This window comes from Notechis scutatus, chromosome Z (assembly GCF_049901735.1).
Source record: "Notechis scutatus isolate UNSWTSFEM ecotype Mainland chromosome Z, rNotScu1.2, whole genome shotgun sequence".
Classification (NCBI taxonomy): domain Eukaryota; kingdom Metazoa; phylum Chordata; class Lepidosauria; order Squamata; family Elapidae; genus Notechis; species Notechis scutatus.
In genome coordinates, this window is record NC_142025.1 from 122,903,084 (window position 1) to 122,924,943 (window position 21,860).

General features: G+C 40.0%; 1 protein-coding gene and 2 pseudogenes across 1 annotated transcript in view; all 3 read right to left on the reverse strand.

Annotated features, from left to right (window-relative positions):
* Positions 1 to 21,860, reverse strand: part of LOC113431871 (phosphatidylinositol 4,5-bisphosphate 3-kinase catalytic subunit alpha isoform-like) — a 30,623-nt gene that overhangs the window by 2,717 nt on the left and 6,046 nt on the right. The window contains 3 exon segments of the mRNA XM_087944935.1: positions 386 to 503; positions 2,439 to 2,606; positions 5,544 to 5,622. Coding sequence (XP_087801061.1) covers positions 386 to 503; positions 2,439 to 2,606; positions 5,544 to 5,622 — 365 coding nt within the window.
* Positions 10,466 to 15,697, reverse strand: LOC148129215 (uncharacterized; annotated as a pseudogene).
* Positions 15,837 to 18,043, reverse strand: LOC148129216 (uncharacterized; annotated as a pseudogene).

The window sequence follows — 21,860 nt, forward strand, 5'->3', positions numbered from 1 at the left end:
AATGAGAGAGAATGAGAGAGAGAGAATGAGAGGAATGAGAGAATGAATGAGAGTGAGAGAAAGAATGAGAGAATGAATGAGAGAGAGAGAATGAGAGATAGAATGAGAGATAGAATGAGAGAGAGAATGAGAGAGAGAGAATGAGAGAGAGAAAAGGAGAGAGAGAATGAGAGAGAGAGAATGAGAGAGAGAATGAGAGTGAATGAGAGAGAGAGAATGAGACAGAATGAGAGAGAGAGAATGAAAGAGAGAATGAGAGAGAGAATGAGAGACAGAATGAGAGAAGAATGAGAGAGAGAGAGAGAGAGAGGAGGGAGGGGCTCGGCTGGGGGAGGGAGGGGGGCCTTCCAAGCCCAGGGGGGGTGGAGAGGAGGAACACCTGTACCTGCCCATCATCCTTGACCATGATGTTGCTGTTGTGACGGTCGCCGATGCCCAGGATGAAAGTGGCTACGCAATAACCGGCACACGAGCGCGTAAAGAGGTCGATGGCCGCGTCGTACCTGGGCAGGTAGGGAGAAGGTCAGCCAGGTAGGCGTCCCAGGTGGGTCTCCATCGTCCTCCACGTCGCGGCTGCCCTAAAGGTAACTTCCCCCCCATCCCAAAAAAAAGGGCCAACCAGGACTTTTCTTGGATATATTTTTTTGTTTGTTAAATATGTCTTTTTATTAGACATTTTCTTTCATATGCATCACTATTCGAGAATTGTACTTATGGGGTTGGGTCCTGGATACCTTGCAGGTCATCTAGTCCAACCCCGCGCGGGGAGAAGAAGCAACGGCTGGTAAACTCACCCAGGGAGAGAAGCAACCTAGAACTAAGGAGGTAACCTTCTCAACGGGGAGAACAAGGGAACCCATGGGACTGCCTGCCACCAGAAGTTGCGGGGGCTTCATCCCTTCAAGAAAAAAAAACTGGACAGCCGGACAGGCAGGGGCGGGATTCCAATGTCTTCACCACCGGGCCTGTGGGCGTGGCCTATTTTGTGGGCGTGGCTTGGTGGGTCCCGTGACGGGCTTGTCTGAAAATATTGTCAATATTTACGTCAATATTCAATTTTTTTTTAATTTAAAAAAATGAGGCCAAGCAGGCAGGCAGGTGGAGTCGCTCACAGAATCATTCAGTGATCTATCTATCTGCCATCGGCTGCCTGAGTCTGTCACATAAAACGTGCTTGCAAGCCAACTCACAAAATTAACTCACAACACGCCTTGTACGTCAACATTGAATTTTTTTTATATTAAAAAAAGAGCCATTTTTACTCAAAATCAGGCCAAGCAGGCAGGCAGATGGAGTTGCTCACAGAATCATTCAGTGATCTATCTATCTGCCATCGGCTGCCTGAGTCTGTCATATAAAACGTGCTTGCAAGCCAACTCACAAAATTAACTCACAACACGCCTTGTACGTCAACATTGAATTTTTTTATATATAAAAAAAGAGCCATTTTTACCCAAAATCAGGCCAAGCAGGCAGGCAGATGGAGTTGCTCACAGATTCATTCAGTGATCTATCTATCTGCCATCGGCTGCCTGAGTCTGTCACATAAAATTTGCTTGCAAGCCAACTCACAAAATTAACTCACAACACGCCTTGTACGTCAATATTGAATTTTTTTTATATTAAAAAAAGAGCCATTTTTACCCAAAATCAGGCCAAGCAGGCAGGCAGATGGAGTTGCTCACAGAATCATTCAGTGATCTATCTCTCTGCCATCGGCTGCCTGAGTCTGTCACATAAAATGTGCTTGCAAGCCAACTCACAAAATCAACTCACAACACGCCATGCGTGTAAATATTGAATTTTCATTAAAAAAAAAAGATACACAACTTTTACTCAAAATGAGGCAAAGCAGGCAGGCGGATTGAGTTGCTCGCAGAATCACAGATTCCCTCAGAGATCTATCTATCTGCCATCGGCTCCCTGAGTCTGCCCTGAATAATAGAAGCTTCAATCCTAAGGGAGGTTCGGCTCTGCTTAAAAGCAGAGCCGAAGATCTAAAAATTACCTAGAAAAGCGAGAAATCCAACCGTTTTCCTGCTTCCTAGATGATCTAAATCTCCCGGCACAGCAGAACAGATGATGGTTGGGAGGAAAATAGCGACTTAGCGGGCAAGTTGGATGGCGTGCATGCCAGGTAAGGAGCGAGTAGGCGGGGCGGGGCCAGCCAGTGGCGCAATTTGCCGGTTCTCCAAACTGGGCAGAATTGTAACAACCGGTTGTGTATAGAACCGGTCCGACCAGGTAAATCCCACCCCGTGTGCACGGGTCTCTCTCCTGCTTCGGCAGGGGGTCGGGCTAGATGACCTCCAAGGTCCCTTCCTCCGGCTCTATTCCGACGGGTCGAGCTCTGTTCTTCGGTCGGAAGCGCTCCCGAGTGGTGTCCCACTGCCCAGCCCGCCAACCCTCCCCAAACCCTCCCCCATGCCCAGACTGACCCTTCACCCTTGTTCTTCTCCTTCAGCCAGTGGTGCAAGGCGTTGCTGTTGAACTGCAGCGCCCCTTCAGGCCGCTTGCACTGGATCTGCATGATGGTGTAGGAACTCTTCACCACTTCGATGAGCCCCACGCAGTCCCCGATGGACAGGCAGCCGTACGGCAGCATCCTGCAAAGAGGGCAGGGCAGGTCAGGCCTGGAGGAGCCCGTGGGTTTGTGGAGCCGAAGGCCAGGGAGTAGCGAGGAGGAAGGCGGGGTGGGCAGGTGGGTTTTACTCCTCCCAAATGGGGCAGGGGGCTTTGCAGGGAGGAGCACCGATCTCCTGCAGCCGGCCACACGCAAGCACGTCTCCTACTCCGTCTCTTTCTCCTCCCCCCTACTTTTTAATATATATAATGCATTATAATATATATATAAATAATAGAATACATTCACCAAGAATCAGAAGATACTCATAGGATACTAAATCAGCAATCAAAATCGTACGCGGAAAGTAAATCATATCAGTGGTAAGGATACAAGCAACAAGGTTATAGTCAAAAGTGGGAAGGGATAGGTACTAGGAAGGATGATAAAAAATACATTCATCAAGAATTGTAAGATACAACACTTAGTGATACTCATAGGATACTAAATCAGCAATCAAAATCATACGAGGAAACTAAATAATGTGTAAGGATACATGCAACAAGGTTATAGTCAAAAGTGGGAAGGGATAGGTACTAGGAAGGATGAAAAAATACATTCATCAAGAATCGTAAGATACTCATAGGATACTAAATCAGCAATCAAAATCGTACGCGGAAACTAAACCATGTAAGTTGTAAGGATACAAGCCCACAAGGTGATAGTCGCAAGGGGGAACGGGCTCCCTTGTCTCCTCTTCCTCGCTGCTCCCAGACTCCGGAGGCTACGGTGTCCCGACACCGTTGCCATCCGTCCGGGCTGCCAGCGAACCACAACACCCTTATCCACGGCCGTCCCTCCCACCGTCCGCTTCCTTTTTTTTTCTTTCTTTTCTAAATAATGCTTTCTTGAATTTTTCCCGTTTATACACAATACCAAGAGTTACTAAACAGCTGTGACATTATATATATATACATGGATGTGTCCTATCAAAACTTACAACGCCTCATATTTTCATACCCTCTTATTTATGATATACCTTATTTACATTTTCTATTTTCATATCGATTCTCGATCCAAATAAACCGGGTTTCCGTAACCGCGTTGTATTCTGTGTCTGTTTTCCTTTTAATTCCATAGTTAATTTATCCATTTCACACACTCTAAATTTTTTATTTATTATTATTATTATTATTATTATTATTATTATTATTATTATTATTATTATTATTATTAACTCTTCAGGTGATATGGAGCTTATGAAATATTTTCTTGCTGCTGTCAATATATGTAAATATAAGTTTTTTTTATCTTTCTATTATAGTTTTTTAATTCTTGCTGCTGTTAATATATATAAATATAAGATATTTTCTCTTTCTATTATGGTTTTTTTAATTCTCGCTGCTGTTAATATATGTAAATATAAAATATTTTCTCTTTCTATTATACTTTTTTAAATTCTTGCTGCTGTCAATATATGTAAATATAAGATATTTTATCTTTCTATTATAGTTTTTTTAAATTCTTGCTGCTGTCAATATATGTAAATATATTTTCTCTTTCTATTATAGTTTTTTTAAAATTCTTGCTGCTGTCGATATATGTAAATATAAGATATTTTATCTTTCTATTATAGTTTTTTTTAATTCTTGCTGCTGTGAATATGTAAATATAAGATTTTATCTTTCTATTATAGTTTTTTAATTCTTGCTCCTGTCAATATATGTAAATATAAGATATTTTCTCTTCTATTATACTTTTTTAAATTCTCGCTGCTGTCAATATATGTAAATATAAGATATTTTCTCTTTCTATTATAGTTTTTTAATTCTTGCTCCTGTCAATATATGTAAATATAAGATATTTTCTCTTTCTATTATAGTTTTTTTAATTCTTGCTGCTGTGAATATATATAAATATAAGCTATTTTATCTTTCTATTATTATTTTTTTTAAGATTATTCCTAAGAGGAATAATTCCAGGACAAAATCAATTTTTTTTTTTTTAGTTAACTCTTATCTTTCTATTATAGTTTTTTTTAATTCTTGCTGCTGTGAATATATGTAAATATAAGATATTTTATCTTTCTATTATTGGTTGTTTATTTTAATTATTCCTAAGAGGAATAATTCCGGGACAAAATCAATTTTATTTTATTTTTTAGTTAACTCTTCTAACCACGTTTGACTCCTTTTCCAGTATTTTTTTTTTTTTTTTTCCGCTTTGGGGCATGTCCACCAAGAATGAAAGAAGAAACCTCGTTGTTGTCCGCACTTCCAACAAGTTGGTTTTAAGTTTGGGTAAACCTTAGCCAGTCTTGGAGGTGGCAAATGCCAACGATCGAACATTTTAAGCTTGGTTTTCCTTATATACGCTGCCGATTTTGTTATTTTTATCGTTCACGTTTCCAGATCGCTTTTTCCCATTCTTCCAGATCAATAGTATATCCGACGTTCTGTTCGAATCTGAGTCCACCACTTAGTTGGCTTGGCAAGGATGTAAACCAACAATGTAAGTTTGTAGCTTTCAGACAAAATCACTGTATTGATTTATATACTATATTCCGATTGGTTTGATTATATTGCGAATTACCACAAGAGGAGCTAGAGATCATGGCTTGTTCTCTCTGACATTCTGTCTGTCTGACATTCTGTTGCTATCTAAGGTTCTCTGTTGTCGTTATGCTGCGCTTATACTTTGATATCTTGGTTTACTGGAAATGACTAAGGCAACCGATAAGAAGACTTTGTAGTTGGATATTCTTCGGACTGTAAAACGTACATGAGCTGGACCGTTTATTGGACTGTGCTATTTCTTCAAGTAGAACTTTTAACTCAATTTAGTGTATCTGTGTGCGGCGGGATAATTATTCACAACTACTCTCCTAAACGTTTCCTTGTTACTCAAGGGTTATGCTGTACATATCATAACAACGCCCTCCCCCATGCAAACATCGTTCAACCCAACGTCCCCGTCCTACCGGAGATCCAGGCCTTGGTTCTGCCACATGCTCTCCATGATCCGGATGATCTGCAGGGTCAGCATGTCCTGGCGGAGATCTAGAAGGGACCGAGTGAAGAAGGTGAACAGCACGGGCCTTTTTTGCACAGTCGGGGGTGTGGGTGGGTCATGGGTGTGTGAGGTCAGGCGGATGGGGAGGGGAGGGGAGGAAACCACGCAGGGAGACCCAGCGTGGCTCTCCAGATCCATGTGCCACCCCCACCCCCAACTGTCAACTCATCAAATATTTCTCGGGTTTCTTTCGAGCGGGCCAAACAGAAAGGGAGGGAGGGGGAGAGCAGTGCGGCAGCTTGAAACCGAAAGCGCATTCCGTCAATGTTTTCTTTCTTTTTAAAAAAGTTTTTTTTTTATTTCTTTTGACGACCAACATTGACCAATGCAAACATAAAACATCAAATAAAAGCATCTTTCCATTTACACAGTGGGTCAGTAGGTAGATATCTCTTGTGCCCAATTATCAACGGTCTTTCCCTCCTAAATTTAGATTAAAATTCATATGGAACAGATCAGCTTTGCAAACTATGTTATGATTAATTCCCTAATGGACTATAATTATAAATTCACATCATAGATAAATGGATTGTAAGTAGAGATAAGTACTAGATAAGTGAATGATTTATATAAACTATATTATTATTACTAATGCCTTAATAGACTATAATTATAAATTCATGTCATAGGTAAATGGATTGTAAGTAGAGATAAGTACTAGATAAGTAAATGATTTATATAAACTAAATTATTATTAACGCCTTAATAGACTATAATTATAAATTCACATCATAGACAAATGGATTGTAAAATAGACATAAGTACTAGATAAGTGAATGATTTATATAAACTATATTATTATTAATGCCTTAATAGACTATAATTATAAATTCACGTCATAGATAAATGGATTGTAAATAGAGATGTACTAGATAAGTATATGATTTATATAAACAATGTTACTATTAACTCCTTAATGGACGATAATTATGAATTCACATCATAGATAAATGGATTGTAAATAGAGATAAATACCAGATAAGTGAATGATTTATATAAACTACATTATTATTAACGCCTTAATAGACTATAATTATAAATTCACGTCATAGATAAATGGATTGTAAGTAGAGATAAGTACTAGATAAGTAAATGATTTGTGTAAATGATGAGTAAATGGATTGTAAGTAGCGATAAGTACTAGATAAGTAAATGATTTATATATATATTATTATTAACGCCTTAATAGACTATAATTATAAATTCACATCATAGATAAATGGATTGTAAATAGAGATAAATTCTAGATAAGTGAATGATTTATATAAACTATATTACTATTAACTCCTTAATGGACTATAGTTATAAATTCACGTCATAGACAAATGGATTGTAAGTAGAGATAAGTACTAGATAAGTGAATGATTTATATAAACTATGTTACTATTAACTCCTTAATGGACGATAATTATAAATTCACGTCATAGATAAATGGATTGTAAGTAGAGATAAGTACTAGATAAGTGAATGATTTATATAAACTATGTTACTATTAACTCCTTAATGGACTATAATTATAAATTCACGTCATAGATAAATGGATTGTAAATAGAGATGTACTAGATAAGTGAATGATTTATATAAACTATGTTACTATTAACTCCTTAATGGACTATAGTTATAAATTCACGTCATAGACAAATGGATTGTAAGTAGAGATAAGTACTAGATAAGTGAATGATTTATATAAACTATATTACTATTAACTCCTTAATGGACTATAATTATAAATTCACGTCATAGATAAATGGATTGTAAGTAGAGATAAGTACTAGATAAGTAAATGATTTGTGTAAATGATGAGTAAATGGATTGTAAGTAGCGATAAGTACTAGATAAGTAAATGATTTATATATATATTATTATTAACGCCTTAATAGACTATAATTATAAATTCACATCATAGATAAATGGATTGTAAATAGAGATAAATTCTAGATAAGTGAATGATTTATATAAACTATATTACTATTAACTCCTTAATGGACTATAGTTATAAATTCACGTCATAGATAAATGGATTGTAAGTAGAGATAAGTACTAGATAAGTGAATGATTTATATAAACTATGTTACTATTAACTCCTTAATGGACTATAATTATAAATTCACTTCATAGATAACATGGATTGTAAGTAGAGATAAGTACTAGATAAGTGAATGATTTATATAAACTATATTATTATTAACTCCTTAATGGACTATAATTATAAATTCACGTCATAGATAAATGGATTGTAAAATAGACATAAGTACTAGATAAGTGAATGATTTATATAAACTATATTATTATTAACTCCTTAATGGACTATAATTATAAATTCACATCATAGATAAATGGATTGTAAGTAGAGACAAGTACTAGATAAGTGAATGATTTATATAAATTATGTTACTATTAACTCCTTAATGAACTATAATTATAAATTCACGTCATAGATAAATGGATTGTAAATAGAGATAAGTACTAGATAAATGAATGATTTATATAAACATTATTATTATTAACTCCTTAATGGACTATAATTATAAATTCACATCATAGATAAACGGATTGTAAATAGAGATAAATACTAGATAAGTGAATGATTTATATAAACTATATTATTATTAACTCCTTAATGGACGATAATTATAAATTCACATCATAGATAAATGGATTGTAAAATAGACATAAGTACTAGATAAGTGAATGATTTATATAAACTATATTATTGTTATTAACTCCTTAATGGACTATAATTATAAATTCACATCATAGATAAATGGATTGTAAATAAAGAGAGATAAGAACTAGTTAAATTCATATTCGCACAATTTTGTATATTTGTAAATAATGCACAACGTCTGAGGATAAGACGCATGTCACAAACTGTTGACATAAGATCTATTTTGTTGTTGTTTGACTTTTTAAAATGATAAAAGATTCATAAAAAAAAATCACGTCATCCTTTTCGAGCAAATCTCCACTTTCCCAAAACCTAAATATTCACCCTGTCATTCATTTCATTCTAATCAGTTCTAATACCTCATTACGCTGTCTTATCTTTACTATTATGTTGCATTCATATTAGAATATATTTTATTCCCCTATTTTCTTATCTCACCATTGATAAAATAAATCCTCTATTTTGATAATATTCTTTGTCTTCTGGCTCTCTAATTTCTAATGTCCATTTAATTTCTAATGTCCATTTAATTTCTAATGTCCATTTAATGTCTAACGTCCATTTAACATTCATTGACTAATGTCCATTTATTGATATTTCTGCGCATTCCGTTATTTTCTTAAATCGCCCTCGTCTTCTGACGGAATTTTTCCCGCTTTCCCAGTTTTGAGCCAATTCAATTTCTAGCTGCTGTTAAAAACATTTCTAAATCAAATAGGTCGATTCTCTACTGCAGGGGTCCCCAACCGCCGGTCCGCGGACCGGTACCGGGCCGCGGAACAAGCCTTACCGGGCCGCTGGTTGCTGGGCGCCGCCATCTTTTTGGTAAAAAGCAATTTTTCGTCAAAAAGATGGCAGCGCCAGCGTCCGGTGAGCTTTTCCGGTAGAAAGCCATTTCTACCCGAAAAAGCTCACCAGAAGCGCTGGCGCCGCCATATTTGACGAAAAATCACTTCCGTGACGCCACCGGAAGTGATTTTTCGTCAAAAAGATGGCGGCGCCCAGCTGACGCGGGAACCGGGCTGCTGGCGCCCAGCTGACGCCGGAACCGGGCCGCGGCGTCGAAAGGTTGGGGATCCCTGCTCTACTGGATCCTTCAGGTAAGATAGCCAAGAAAAATATCTCTGGTTTAAAGGTTTTCCAAGATAGTTAACTAGGGGATCATAGTTTCGCCGGTGCAAAATTCTAATTGGGGGACATGATGGAGGACTCTGGGCTACGGCTGTGTCCCATTGGAGAATTGGAGAGTCGGCTGCACCCAGGCAGTGCCGGCATGTTCACTCCCTAATAAATCCTTTTGGAAGTTTTGCAAGTTTGGCTCGAGACTCAGGATTTTTAATCGGGGTGTAAACGGCCGGAATCCCGACACCAACAATTTTGGAAGGAGGCCACAGGAGAAAGCCAGCTGGCTCCCGTGAGGGCATTGAGCTGTGCCTCGCATCCCAGACAGCCCGGGTTCTGGCCCCCTCCTCGGCTTGCTTGAGACCTCCAGCCCAGCCCTTTGACCCCATCTGAATAACCGAGTGGGGAAGGAACCTTGGAGGTCTTTCTAGTCTGACCCCCCGCCCCACGCTCAAGCAGGAGATTCTACACCGTTTCAGATAGGTGGCCGTCCGGTCTCTTATTTTTAAAACAAAAACCTCCTCCAGCGATGGAGTTCCACAAGTTGTTAATCTTGTGAGCTCTCACGTTTTCTTTCTGCTATGCATTCAAACTGGACAGGGAGGTATATGGATAGGCAGAATGTATATGGATGTATATAGCCCTGGTATATGTGTGTGTTACGTATGGGCATGCGTAGATGGTTACTTTCTTTTGAGAGCAGGCAACTGAAGGTCATTTTAATGTGAGCCGGGTGTTGACAGTAAAAATGACAATATATGTTTATCTCTTCTCTTCTCTTCTCTTCTTTTTTCCTCTCCTCTACACTTCTCTTCTTTACTCTTCTCTATTCTTCTCTTTCTTCTCTACTCTACTCTACACTCTCTTCTCTACTCTTCTCTATTCTTCTCTTCTCTTCTCTCCTCTCCTCTACACTTCTCTTCTCTACTCTTCTCTATTCTTCTCTTCTCTCCTCTCCTCTACACTTCTCTTCTCTACTCTTCTCTATTCTTCTCTTCTCTTCTCTACTCTACTCTTCTCTCCTCTACACTTCTCTTCTCTACTCTTCTCTACTCTCCTCTACACTTCTCTTCTCAACACTTCTCTTCTCTACTCTTCTCTTCTTTCCTCTCCTCTGCACTTCTCTTCTCTTCTCTTCACTACTCTTCTCTTCTCTCCTCTACACTTCTCTTCTCAACACTTCTCTACTCTTCTCTTCTCTACTCTTCTCTACACTTCTCTACTCTTCTTTTCTCTTCTCTTCTCTACTCTTCTCTTCTCTATTTTTCTCTACTCTTCTTTTTCTCTTCTCTCCTCTACACTTCTCTTCTCAACACTTCTCTCCTCTCCTCTCCTCTACACTTCTGTTTTCTACTCTTCTCTCCTCTCCTCTATTCTTCTCTACACTTCTTTTCTCTACTCTTCTCTTCTCTACTCTTCTCTACTCTTCTCTTCTCTACTCTTCTCTTCTCTATTCTTCTCTACACTTCTTTTCTCTTCTCTTCTCTTCTCTTCTTTCCTCTCCTCTGCACTTCTCTTCTCTTCTCTCCTCTACACTTCTCTTCTCAACACTCTCTACTCTTCTCTTCTCTACTCTTCTCTATTCTTCTCTACACTTCTTTTCTCTTCTCTACACTTCTCTTCTCTACTCTTCTCTTCTCTCCTCTTCTCTCCTCTCCACTTCTCTTCTCTACTCTTCTCTACAATTCTTTTCTTTTCTCTTCTCTTCTCTATTCTTCTCTACATTTCTTTTCTCTTCTCTTCTCTTCTCTATTCTTCTCTACATTTCTTTTCTCTTCTCTTCTTTCCTCTCCTCTGCACTTCTCTTCTTTTCTCTACTCTTCTCTTCTCTCCTCTACACTTCTCTTTTATCAACACTTCTCTTCTCTTCTCTACTCTTCTCTACACTTCTCTACTCTTCTTTTCTCTTCTCTTCTCTACTCTTCTCTTCTCTATTCTTCTCTAAATTTCTTTTTCTCTTCTCTTCTCTTCTCTTCTTTCCTTTCCTCTGCACTTCTCTTCTCTACTCTACTCTTCTCTACACTTCTCTTCCCTTCTCTTCTCTTCTTTCCTCTCCTCTGCACTTCTCTCCTCTACTCTTCTCTTCTATTCTTCTCTACTCTGCTTCTTTTCTCTTCTCTTCCCTTCTCTTCTCTTCTTTCCTCTCCTCTGCACTTCTCTACACTTCTTTTCTCTTCTCTATTCTTCTCTTCCCTTCTCTTCTCTTCTCTTCTCTACTCTTCTTTACACTTCTTTTCTTCTCTTCTCTTCTCTACTCTTCTCTTCTCTTCTCCTCTGCACTTCTCTACTCTACTCTTCTCTTCTCTATTCTTCTCTATTCTTCTCTTCCCTTCTCTTCTCTACTCTTCTTTACACTTCTTTTCTCTTCTCTTCTCTACTCTTCTCTTCTCTTCTTTCCTCTACTCTTCTCTTCTCTCCTCTCCTCTACACTTCTCTTCTCTATTCTTCTCTGCACTTCTCTTCTCTTCTCTACACTTCTCTTCTCTCCTCTCCTCTACACTTCTCTTCTCTATTCTTCTCTGCACTTCTCTTCTCTCCTCTCCTCTACACTTCTCTTCTCTATTCTTCTCTGCACTTCTCTTCTCTCCTCTCCTCTACACTTCTCTTCTCTTCTCTCCTCTCCTCTACACTTCTCTTCTCTATTCTTCTCTGCACTTCTCTTCTCTTCTCTCCTCTCCTCTACACTTCTCTTCTCTTCTCTTCTCTACACTTCTCTTCTCTCCTCTCCTCTACACTTCTCTTCTCCTATTCTTCTCTGCACTTCTCTCTCTCTCCTCTCCTCTACACTTCTCTTCTCTATTCTTCTCTGCACTTCTCTTCTCTACCCTCACTTCTCTTCTCTCCTCTCCTCTACACTTCTCTTCTCTATTCTTCTCTACACTTCTCTTCTCTCCTCTCCTCTACACTTCTCTTCTCTATTCTTCTCTGCACTTCTCTTCTCTACACTTCTCTTCTCTCCTCTCCTCTACACTTCTCTTCTCTATTCTTCTCTGCACTTCTCTTCTCTCCTCTCCTCTACACTTCTCTTCTCTATTCTTCTCTGCACTTCTCTTCTCTACACTTCTCTTCTCTCCTCTCCTCTACACTTCTCTTCTCTATTCTTCTCTGCACTTCTCTTCTCTACACTTCTCTTCTCTCCTCTCCTCTACACTTCTCTTCTCTATTCTTCTCTGCACTTCTCTTCTCTCCTCTCCTCTACACTTCTCTTCTCTATTCTTCTCTGCACTTCTCTTCTCTTCTCAACACTTCTCTTCTCTCCTCTACACTTCTCTTCTCTATTCTTCTCTGCACTTCTCTGCACTTCTCTTCTCTTCTCTACACTTCTCTTCTCTTCTCTACACTTCTCTTCTCTCCTCTCCTCTACACTTCTCTTCTCTATTCTTCTCTGCACTTCTCTTCTCTACACTTCTCTTCTCTCCTCTCCTCTACACTTCTCTTCTCTATTCTTCTCTGCACTTCTCTTCTCTTCTCTACACTTCTCTTCTCTCCTCTCCTCTACACTTCTCTTCTCTATTCTTCTCTGCACTTCTCTTCTCTACACTTATCTTCTCTCCTCTCCTCTACACTTCTCTTCTCTATTCTTCTCTACTCTTCTCTTCTCTTCTTTCCTCTCCTCCTTGCTTCTCTCTCTTCTCTACACTTCTCTTCTCTTCTCTACTCTTCTCTTCTCTACTCTCTCTCTCACTCTTCTCTACAATTCTTTTCTCTTCTCTTCTCTTCTCTACACTTCTCTTCTTTTCTCTTCTCTTCTCTACTCTTCTCTACACTTCTCTTCTCTTCTCTATTCTTCTCTTCTTTCCTCTCCTCCGTACTTCTCTTCTCTTCTCTTCTCTCTTCTCTTCTCTTCTCTACACTTCTCTTCTCAACACTTCTCTACTTCTCTACACTTCTCTTCTCTACTCTTTTTGTCTTCTCTACTCTTCTCTTCTCTATTCTTCTCTACATTTCTTTTCTCTTCTCTTCTCTTTCCTCTCCTCTGCACTTCTCTTTTCTCTACTCTTCTCTTCTCTCAACACTCTTCTTCACTTCTCTTTATCAACACTTCTCTCTCCTCTCTCTACACTTCTCTTCTCTTTGTCTTCTCTACTCTTCTCTTCTCTATTCTTTCTTCTCTCTACATCCCTCCTTCTCTTCTCTCCTCTCCCTCTACACTTCTCTTCTCTGTTCTTCTCTACACTTCTCTTCTCTTCTCTCTCTCCCTACTCTTCTCTTCTCTCCTCTCCTCTACACTTCTCTTCTCTTCTCTACACTTCTCTTCTCTCCTCTACACTTCTCTTCCTCTATTCTTCTCTGCACTTCTCTTCTCTTCTCTCCTCTACACTTCTTCTCTTCTCTCCTCTACTCTTCTCTTCTCTCCTCTCCTCTACACTCTTCTCTTCTCTCTCTCCTCTACACTTCTCTTCTACTCTTCTCTCTCTCTACTCTTCTCTTCTCTCCTCTCTCTACACTTCTCTTCTCTTCTCTACACTTCTCTTCTCTCCTCTACACTTCTCTTCTCTATTCTTCTCTGCACTTCTCTTCTCTTCTCTCCTCTACACTTCTCTTCTCTTCTCTCCTCTACACTTCTCTTCTCTTCTCTTCTCTTCTCTTCTCTCCTCTACAACTTCTCTTCTCTATTCTTCTCTCCCACTTCTCTTCTCTCCTCTCCTCTACACTTCTTCTCTTCTCTCCTCTCCTCTACTCTTCTCTTCTCAACACTTCTCTTCTCTCCTCTCCTTCTCTACACTACTCTCTTTTCTCTTCTCTTCTCTATTCTTCTCTGCACTTCTCTTCTCTTCTCCTCTACTCTTCTCTTCTCTCCTCTCCTCTACACTTCTCTTCTCTATTCTTCTCTTCTCTTCTCTTCTCTTCTCTTCTACACTTCTCTTCTCTTCTCTCACTCTACCTTCTCTTCTCTTCTCTCTCTACACTTCTCTTCTCTTCTCTCCTCTCCTTTCTACACTTCTCTTCTCTCCTCTCTCTACTCTTCTCTTCTCTCCTCTACACTTCTCTTCTCTTCTCTCCTCTCCTCTACACTTCTCTTCTCTTCTCTCTTCTTCTCTTCTCTCTCTCTACTTCTCTTCTCTATTCTTCTCTACACTTTCTTCTTCTCTCCTCTACACTTCTCTTCTCTCCTCTCCTCTCTTCTCTTCTCTTCTCTTCCTCTCTTCTCTACACTTCTCTTCTTTTCTCTTCTCTTCTCTATTCTCTTCTCTACTCTTCTCTTCTCTATCTCTTCTCTACTCTTTTCTCTTCTCTTCTCTTTCCTCTCCTCTGCACTTCTCTTTCTCTACTCTTCTCTTCTCTCCTCTTCTCTCTCTTCTCTTCTCTTTCTCTTTCCTCTTCTCTATTCTTCTCTCTTCTCTTCTTCTCTTTCCTCTCCTCTTCTTCTTCTCTTCTCTTCTCTACTCTTCTCTTCTCTTACTCTTCTCTCCTCTTCTCTTCTTTCTTTCCTCTGCTCTGACTCTTCTCTTCTCTTCTATTCTTCCCTTCTCTTCTTCTTCTCTTCTCTACTTCTTCTTTACACTTCTTTCTTCTCTTCCTCTTCCTCTTCTCTTCTCTTCTCTTCCTCTCCTCTGCACTTCTCTTCTCTACTCTTCTCTATTCTCTCTTGCCTTTCTTCTCTTCCCTTCTCTTTCTCTACTCTTCTTTAGAGACTTCTCTTCTCTTCTCTTCTACTCTTCTCTTCTCTTCTCTCCTCTGCACTTCTCTACTCTTCTCTTCTCTATTCTTCTCTATTCTTCTCTTCCTTCTCTTCTCTACTTCTTCTCTTCTTTACACTTCTCTTCTCTTCCTTCTCTCCTCTACTCTTCTCTTCTCTCCTCTACACTTCTCTCTCAACACTTCTCTTCTCTACTCTTCTCTCTATTCTTCTCTTCTCTCCTACTCTCTCTCCTTCTCTTCTCTCCTCTTCTCTACTTCTAATTTTTCTCTTCTCTACTCTACTCTTCTCTCTTCTCTCTCTCTCCTCTACACTTCTCTTCTCTCCTCTCCTCTTCACTTTCTTCTCTATTCTTCTCTGCACTTCTCTTCTCTTCACCTCTCTTCTCTATTCTTCTCTCTCTTCTCTTCTCTTTTCTCAACACTTCTCTTCTCTTCTCTCCTCTACACTTCTCTTTCTCATCTCTCCTCTACACTTCTCTTCACTTCTCTTCTCTTCTCTCCTCTACTTCTCTTCTCTTCTACACTCTTCTTCTCTACACTTCTCTTCTCTTCTCAACACTTCTCTTCTCTTCTCTCCTCTCTCTCTCTTCTCTTCTGTCCTCTCTCTCTACACTTCTTCTCTCCTCTACACTCTCTTCTCTACTCTCACTTCTCTTCTCTTCTTCTCTTCTCTTCTCTTCTCTACACTTCTCTTCTCTATTCTTCTCTTCACTTCTCTTCTATTCTTCTCTACCTTCTCTCTCTCTCTACACTTCTCTCTCAACCTTCTCACTCTTCTCTCTCTTCTCTACACTTCTCTTCTCTTCTCTTCTCTTCTCTCCTCTACACTTCTCTTCTCTTCTCTTCTCTCTACACTTCTCTTCTCTTCTCTACTCTTCTCTTCTCTTCTCTCTTACTTCTCTTCTCTTCTCTATCTCTTCTCTTCTCTCCTCTACACTTCTCTTCTCTCCTCTCCTCTCCTTTCTCTTCTCTCCTCTCCTCTACACTTCTCTTCTCTTCTCTCCTCTCTTCTCTTCACTTCTCTTCTCTCCTCTCCTCTACACTTCTCTTCTCTATTCTTCTCCTCTACTCTCTTCTCTTCTCCCTCCTCTACACTTCTCTTCTCTCTACACTTCTCTCTCTCTCCTCTACTCTTCTCTTCTCTACTCTTCTCTCCCTCTCTTCTTCTTCTCTTCTCTATTCTTCTCTGCACTTCTCTTCTCTTCTCTACACTTCTCTTCTCTTCTCTACACTCCTCCCTCTTCTCTTCTCTTCTTCTCTTCTCTACTTCTCTCTCTCCTCTTCTCTTCTCTTCTCTTCTCTGCACTTCTCTTCTCTTACACTTCTTCTCTCTCTACTCCTCTTCTCTCCTTCTCTTCTCTATCTCTTCTCTCTCACTTCTCTTCTCTCCTCTCCTCTCACTTCTCTTCTCTATTCTTCTCTGCACTCTTTCTCTTCTCTTCTCTCTCTCCTCTACCTTCTCTTCTCTATTCTTCTCTCACTTCTTTCTTCTCTTCTCCTCTACACTTCTCTTCTCTCCTCCTCTCTCTGCACTTCTCTTCTCTCCTCTTCTCTCTGCTTCTCTTCTCTCCTCTACACTTCTCTTCTCTCCTCTCCTCTACACTTCTACACTTCTCTCTTCTCTACACTTCTCTCTCCTCTCCTCTACACTTCTCTTCTCTATTCTTCTCTGCACTTCTCTTCTCTTCTCTTCTCATTCCTCTACACTTCTCTTCTCTATTCTTCTACCTTCTCTAACACTTCTTCTCTTCTCTTCACTTCCTTCTCCTCTCCTCTACACCCTCTCTTCTCTACCTTCTCTCTGCACTTCTCTTCTCTTCTCAACACTTCCTCTTCTCTTCTCTTCTCCATCTCCTCTCTTCTACTCTCTTCTCTGCACTTCTCTTCTCTACACTTCTTTCTCCTCTCCTCTACACTTCTCTTCTCTATTCTTCTCTCTGCACTTCTCTTCTCTCTTCTCTACACTTCTCTTCTCTCCTCTCCTCTACACTTCTCTTCTCCTCTCCCCACTTCTCTTCTCTTCTTCTCTACACTTCTCTTCTCTCCTCTCCCTCTACACTTCTCTTCTCTATTCTTCTGCATCTCTTCTCCTCTCTCTCTACCTTCTCTTCTCTCCTCTCCTCTACACTTCTCTTCTCTTCTTCTCTACACTTCTCTCTCTCCTCTCCTCTACACTTCTCTTCTCTATTCTCTCTTCTCTCTCACTCTCTCTTCTCTTCTCTACACTTCTCTTCTCTTCTCTCTACACTTCTCTTCTCTACACTTCTCTTCTCTGCACTCTTCTCTGCACACTTCTCTTCTCTCTTCTCTACACTTCTCTTCTCTTCTCTACTTTCTTCTCTTCTCTCCTCTCCTCTACACTTCTCTTCTCTATTCTTCTCTGCACTTCTTCTTCTCTTCTCTACACTTCTCTCTCCTCTCTCCTTCTCTCTCTATTCTTCTCTGCACTTCTCTCTTCTCTATTCTTCTCTACATCTTCTCTTCTCTACTCTTCTCTTCTCTCCCTCTCTTCTCTACACTTCTCTTCTCTTCCTTCTCTCTCTCTCTACTTCTCTTCTCTATTCTTCTCTGCACTTCTCTCTCCTCTCTTCTCTTCTTCTCCACTTCTCTTCTCTCCTCTCCTCTACACTTCTCTTCTCTATTCTTCTCTGCACTTCTCTTCTCTACACTATCACTTCTCTTCTCTCTCCTCTACACTTCTCTTCTCTATTCTTCTCTACTCTTCTTTTCTCTACCCACTTTCTTCTCTCCTCTCTCTACACTTCTCTTCTCTTCTTCTCTACCCACTTCTCTTCTCTCTCTACTTCTCTTCTCTTCCTCTACCTCTCTACTCTTCTACTCTTCTCTACATTCTTCTACTCTGTCTTTCTCTTCTCTTCTCTTCTCTCTTCTCTACTCTTCTTTTCTCTTTCTCTTCTTCTCTACTCTTCTCTACCTTCTCATTCTCTCTCTCTATTCTTCTCTTCTTTCACTCTTCTCTACACTTCTTCTCTCTCTCTTCTCTTCTCTACACTTTCTTCTTTCTCTTCTCTTCTCTACTCTTCTCTACTTCTCTTCTCTAACACTTCTCTCCTCAGCCTTCTCTTCTCTACACTTCTCTTCTCTACTCTCTCTTTGTCTTCTCTTCTCTTCTCTTCTTCTCCTTTCTTCTCTACATTTCTTTTCTCTTCTCTTCTCTATTCTTCTCTACATTTCTTCTCTCACTTCTCTTTTCTCCTCTACTCTTCTCTTCTCTCCTCTACTCTTCTCTCCACTACTCTTATCAACACTTCTCTTCTCTTCTCTACTCTTTTGTCTTCTCTACTCTTCTCTTTTCTATTCTTCTCTACACTTCTCTTCTCTCCTCTCCTCTACACTTCTCTTCTCTATTCTTCTCTACACTTCTCTTCTCTTCTCTACTCTACTCTTCTCTTCTCTCCTCTCCTCTACACTTCTCTTCTCTTCTCTCTACACTTCTCTTCTCTCCTCTACACTTCTCTTCTCTTATTCTTCTCTGCACTTCTCTTCTCTTCTCTCCTCTACACTTCTCTTCTCTTCTCTCCTCTACTCTTCTCTCTTCTCTCCTCTCCTCTACACTTCTCTTCTCTCCTCTCCTCTACACTTCTCTTCTCTTCTCTCCTCTACTCTTCTCTTCTCTCCTCTCCTCTACACTTCTCTTCTCTCTTCTCTACACTTCTCTTCTCTCCTCTACACTTCTCTTCTCTATTCTTCTCTGCACTTCTCTTCTCTTCTCTCCTCTACACTTCTCTTCTCTTCTCTCCTCTACACTTCTCTTCTCTTCTCTACACTTCTCTTCTCTCCTCTACACTTCTCTTCTCTATTCTTCTCTGCACTTCTCTTCTCTCCTCTCCTCTACACTTCTCTTCTCTCCTCTCCTCTACACTTCTCTTCTCAACACTTCTCTTCTCTACTCTTCTCTACACTACTCTTCTTTTCTCTTCTCTTCTCTATTCTTCTCTGCACTTCTCTTCTCTCTTCTCTCCTCTACTCTTCTCTTCTCTCCTCTCCTCTACACTTCTCTTCTCTCCTCTCCTCTACACTTCTCTTCTCAACACTTCTCTTCTCTACTCTTCTCTACACTACTCTACACTTCTCTTCTCTATTCTTCTCTTCTCTTCTCTTCTCTTCTCTACTCTTCTCTTCTCTCCTCTCCTCTACACTTCTCTTCTCTACACTTCTCTACACTTCTCTTCTCTTCTCTACACTTCTCTTCTCTCCTCTACACTTGTCTTCTCTATTCTTCTCTGCACTTCTCTTCTCTTCTCTCCTCTACACTTCTCTTTTCTTCTCTCCTCTACACTTCTCTTCTCTACTCTTCTCTTCTCTATTCTTCTCTACACATCTTTTCTCTCCTCTACACTTCTCTTCTCTCTCTCCTCTACTTCTCTTCTCTACTCTTCTCTTCTCTATTCTTCTCTACACATCTTTTCTCTCCTCTACACTTCTCTTCTCTCCTCTCCTCTACACTTCTCTTCTCTACTCTTCTCTTCTCTATTCTTCTCTACACATCTTTTCTCTCCTCTACACTTCTCTTCTCTCCTCTCCTCTACACTTCTCTTCTCTACTCTTCTCTTCTCTATTCTTCTCTACACATCTTTTCTCTCCTCTACACTTCTCTTCTCTCCTCTCCTCTACACTTCTCTTCTCTACTCTTCTCTTCTCTATTCTTCTCTACACATCTTTTCTCTCCTCTACACTTCTCTTCTCAACACTTCTCTTCTCTCCTCTATTCTTCTCTACACTTCTTTTCCCTTCTCCCACCATGAGGAAGTTTCTCCTTCATTTCAGGTTGATTCTCTCCTTGGGTTAGTTTCCATCCCTCATTTCTTTTTCCTGCCTTCTGGTAGTTTGGAGAATCATTTGACCCTCCCCCTCTTCTTTGGGGCAGCCCTCCAATATTGGACTCTGCTATAACGTCACCCCCTGGTCCTTCTTTCCTCCAGGCTGGCTAAACCCAGATCCTGCAACCGTTCTTCGTATATGGTTTAGTCTCCAGCCTTGAAACATTCTTAGTTGCTCTTTCTCTGCGCTTCCCCAGAGTTTCCGACCTCTTTTTTGTAAAGCGGTGACCCAAACTGGACGCTGGATTCCAGGGTGTGGCCTTACTAAGGCTTTATAAAGTGGTACTAGCTTGATAGTAGGTCCCCAGCCTCCTAATCTTCTTTATTGCTCTTCTCTACACTTCTTCTCTACTCTTCTCTAATCTTCTCTTTCCTCTCCTCTGCACTTCTCTTCTCTACTCTTCTACACTTCTTCTCTCTTCTCTACACTTCTTCTCTACTCTTCTCTACACTTCTCTTTCCTCTCCTCTGCACTTCTCTTCTCTATTCTTCTCTACACTTCTCTACTCTTCTCTACACTTCTACTCTTTTCTCTACACTTCTCTACTCTTCTCTACACTTCTCTACTCCTCTCTACACTTTTTCTCTACTCTTTCTCTACACTTCTTCTCTACTCTTCTCTACACTTCTTCTCTACTCTTCTCTAATCTTCTCTTTCCTCTCCTCTGCACTTCTCTTCTCTACTCTTCTCTACACTTCTTCTCTACTCTTCTCTACACTTCTTCTCTACTCTTCTCTCTACACTTCTCTTTCCTCTCCTCTGCACTTCTCTTCTCTATTCTTCTCTACACTTCTCTACTCTTCTCTACACTTCTCTACTCTTCTCTACACTTCTCTACTCTTCTCTACACTTCTCTACTCTTCTACACTTTTTCTCTACTCTTCTCTACACTTCTTCTCTACTCTTCTCTACACTTCTCTACTCTTCTCTTCTCTACTCTTCTCTACACTTCTTCTACTCTTCTCTACACTTCTTCTACTCTTCTCTACACTTCTCTTTCCTCTCCTCTGCACTTCTCTTCTCTATTCTTCTCTACACTTCTCTACTCTTCTCTACACTTCTCTACTCTTCTCTACACTTCTCTACTCTTCTCTACACTTCTCTACTCTTCTCTACACTTCTTCTCTACTCTTCTCTACACTTCTTCTCTACTCTTCTCTACACTCTCTCTACTCTTCTCTTCTCTACTCTTCTCTACACTTCTTCTCTACACTACTTCTCTACACTACACTTCTCTACTCTTCTCTCTACACTTCTCTTCTCTCTCCTCTGCACTTTCTTCTCTATTCTTCTCTACACTTCTCTACTCTTCTCTACACTCTCTACTCTTCTCTACACTTCTACTCTTCTCTACACTTCTCTACTCTCCTTCTCTACACTTCTTCCTCTACTCTTCTCTACACTTCTTCTCTACTCTTCTCTACACTTCTACTCTCTTCTCTTCTCTTCTCTACACTTCTTTCTCTACTCTTCTCTACACTTCTTCTCTACTCTTCTCTACACTTCTCTTCCTCTTCTCTTCACTCTTCTCTATTCTTCTCTACACTTCTCTACTCTTCTCTACACTTCTCTACTCTTCTCTACACTTCTCTACTCTTCTCTACACTTTCTACTCTTCTCTACACTTCTCTACTCTTCTCTACACTTCTTCTCTACTCTTCTCTCACTCTTCTCTACTCTTCTCTACAACTCTCACTCTTCTCTACACTTCTTCTCTACTCTTCTCTACTACTTCTCTCACTCTTCTACACTTCTCTACTCTTCTCTACACTTCTACTCTTTCTACACTCTCTCTACTCTTCTCTACACTTCTCTTCTCTACTCTTCTCTACACTTCTCTACTCTTCTCTACACTTCTCTACTCTTCTCTACTTCTTTCTCTACTCTTCTCTACACTTCTCTACTCTTCTCTACACTTCTCTACTCTTTCTCTACACTTCTTCTCTACTC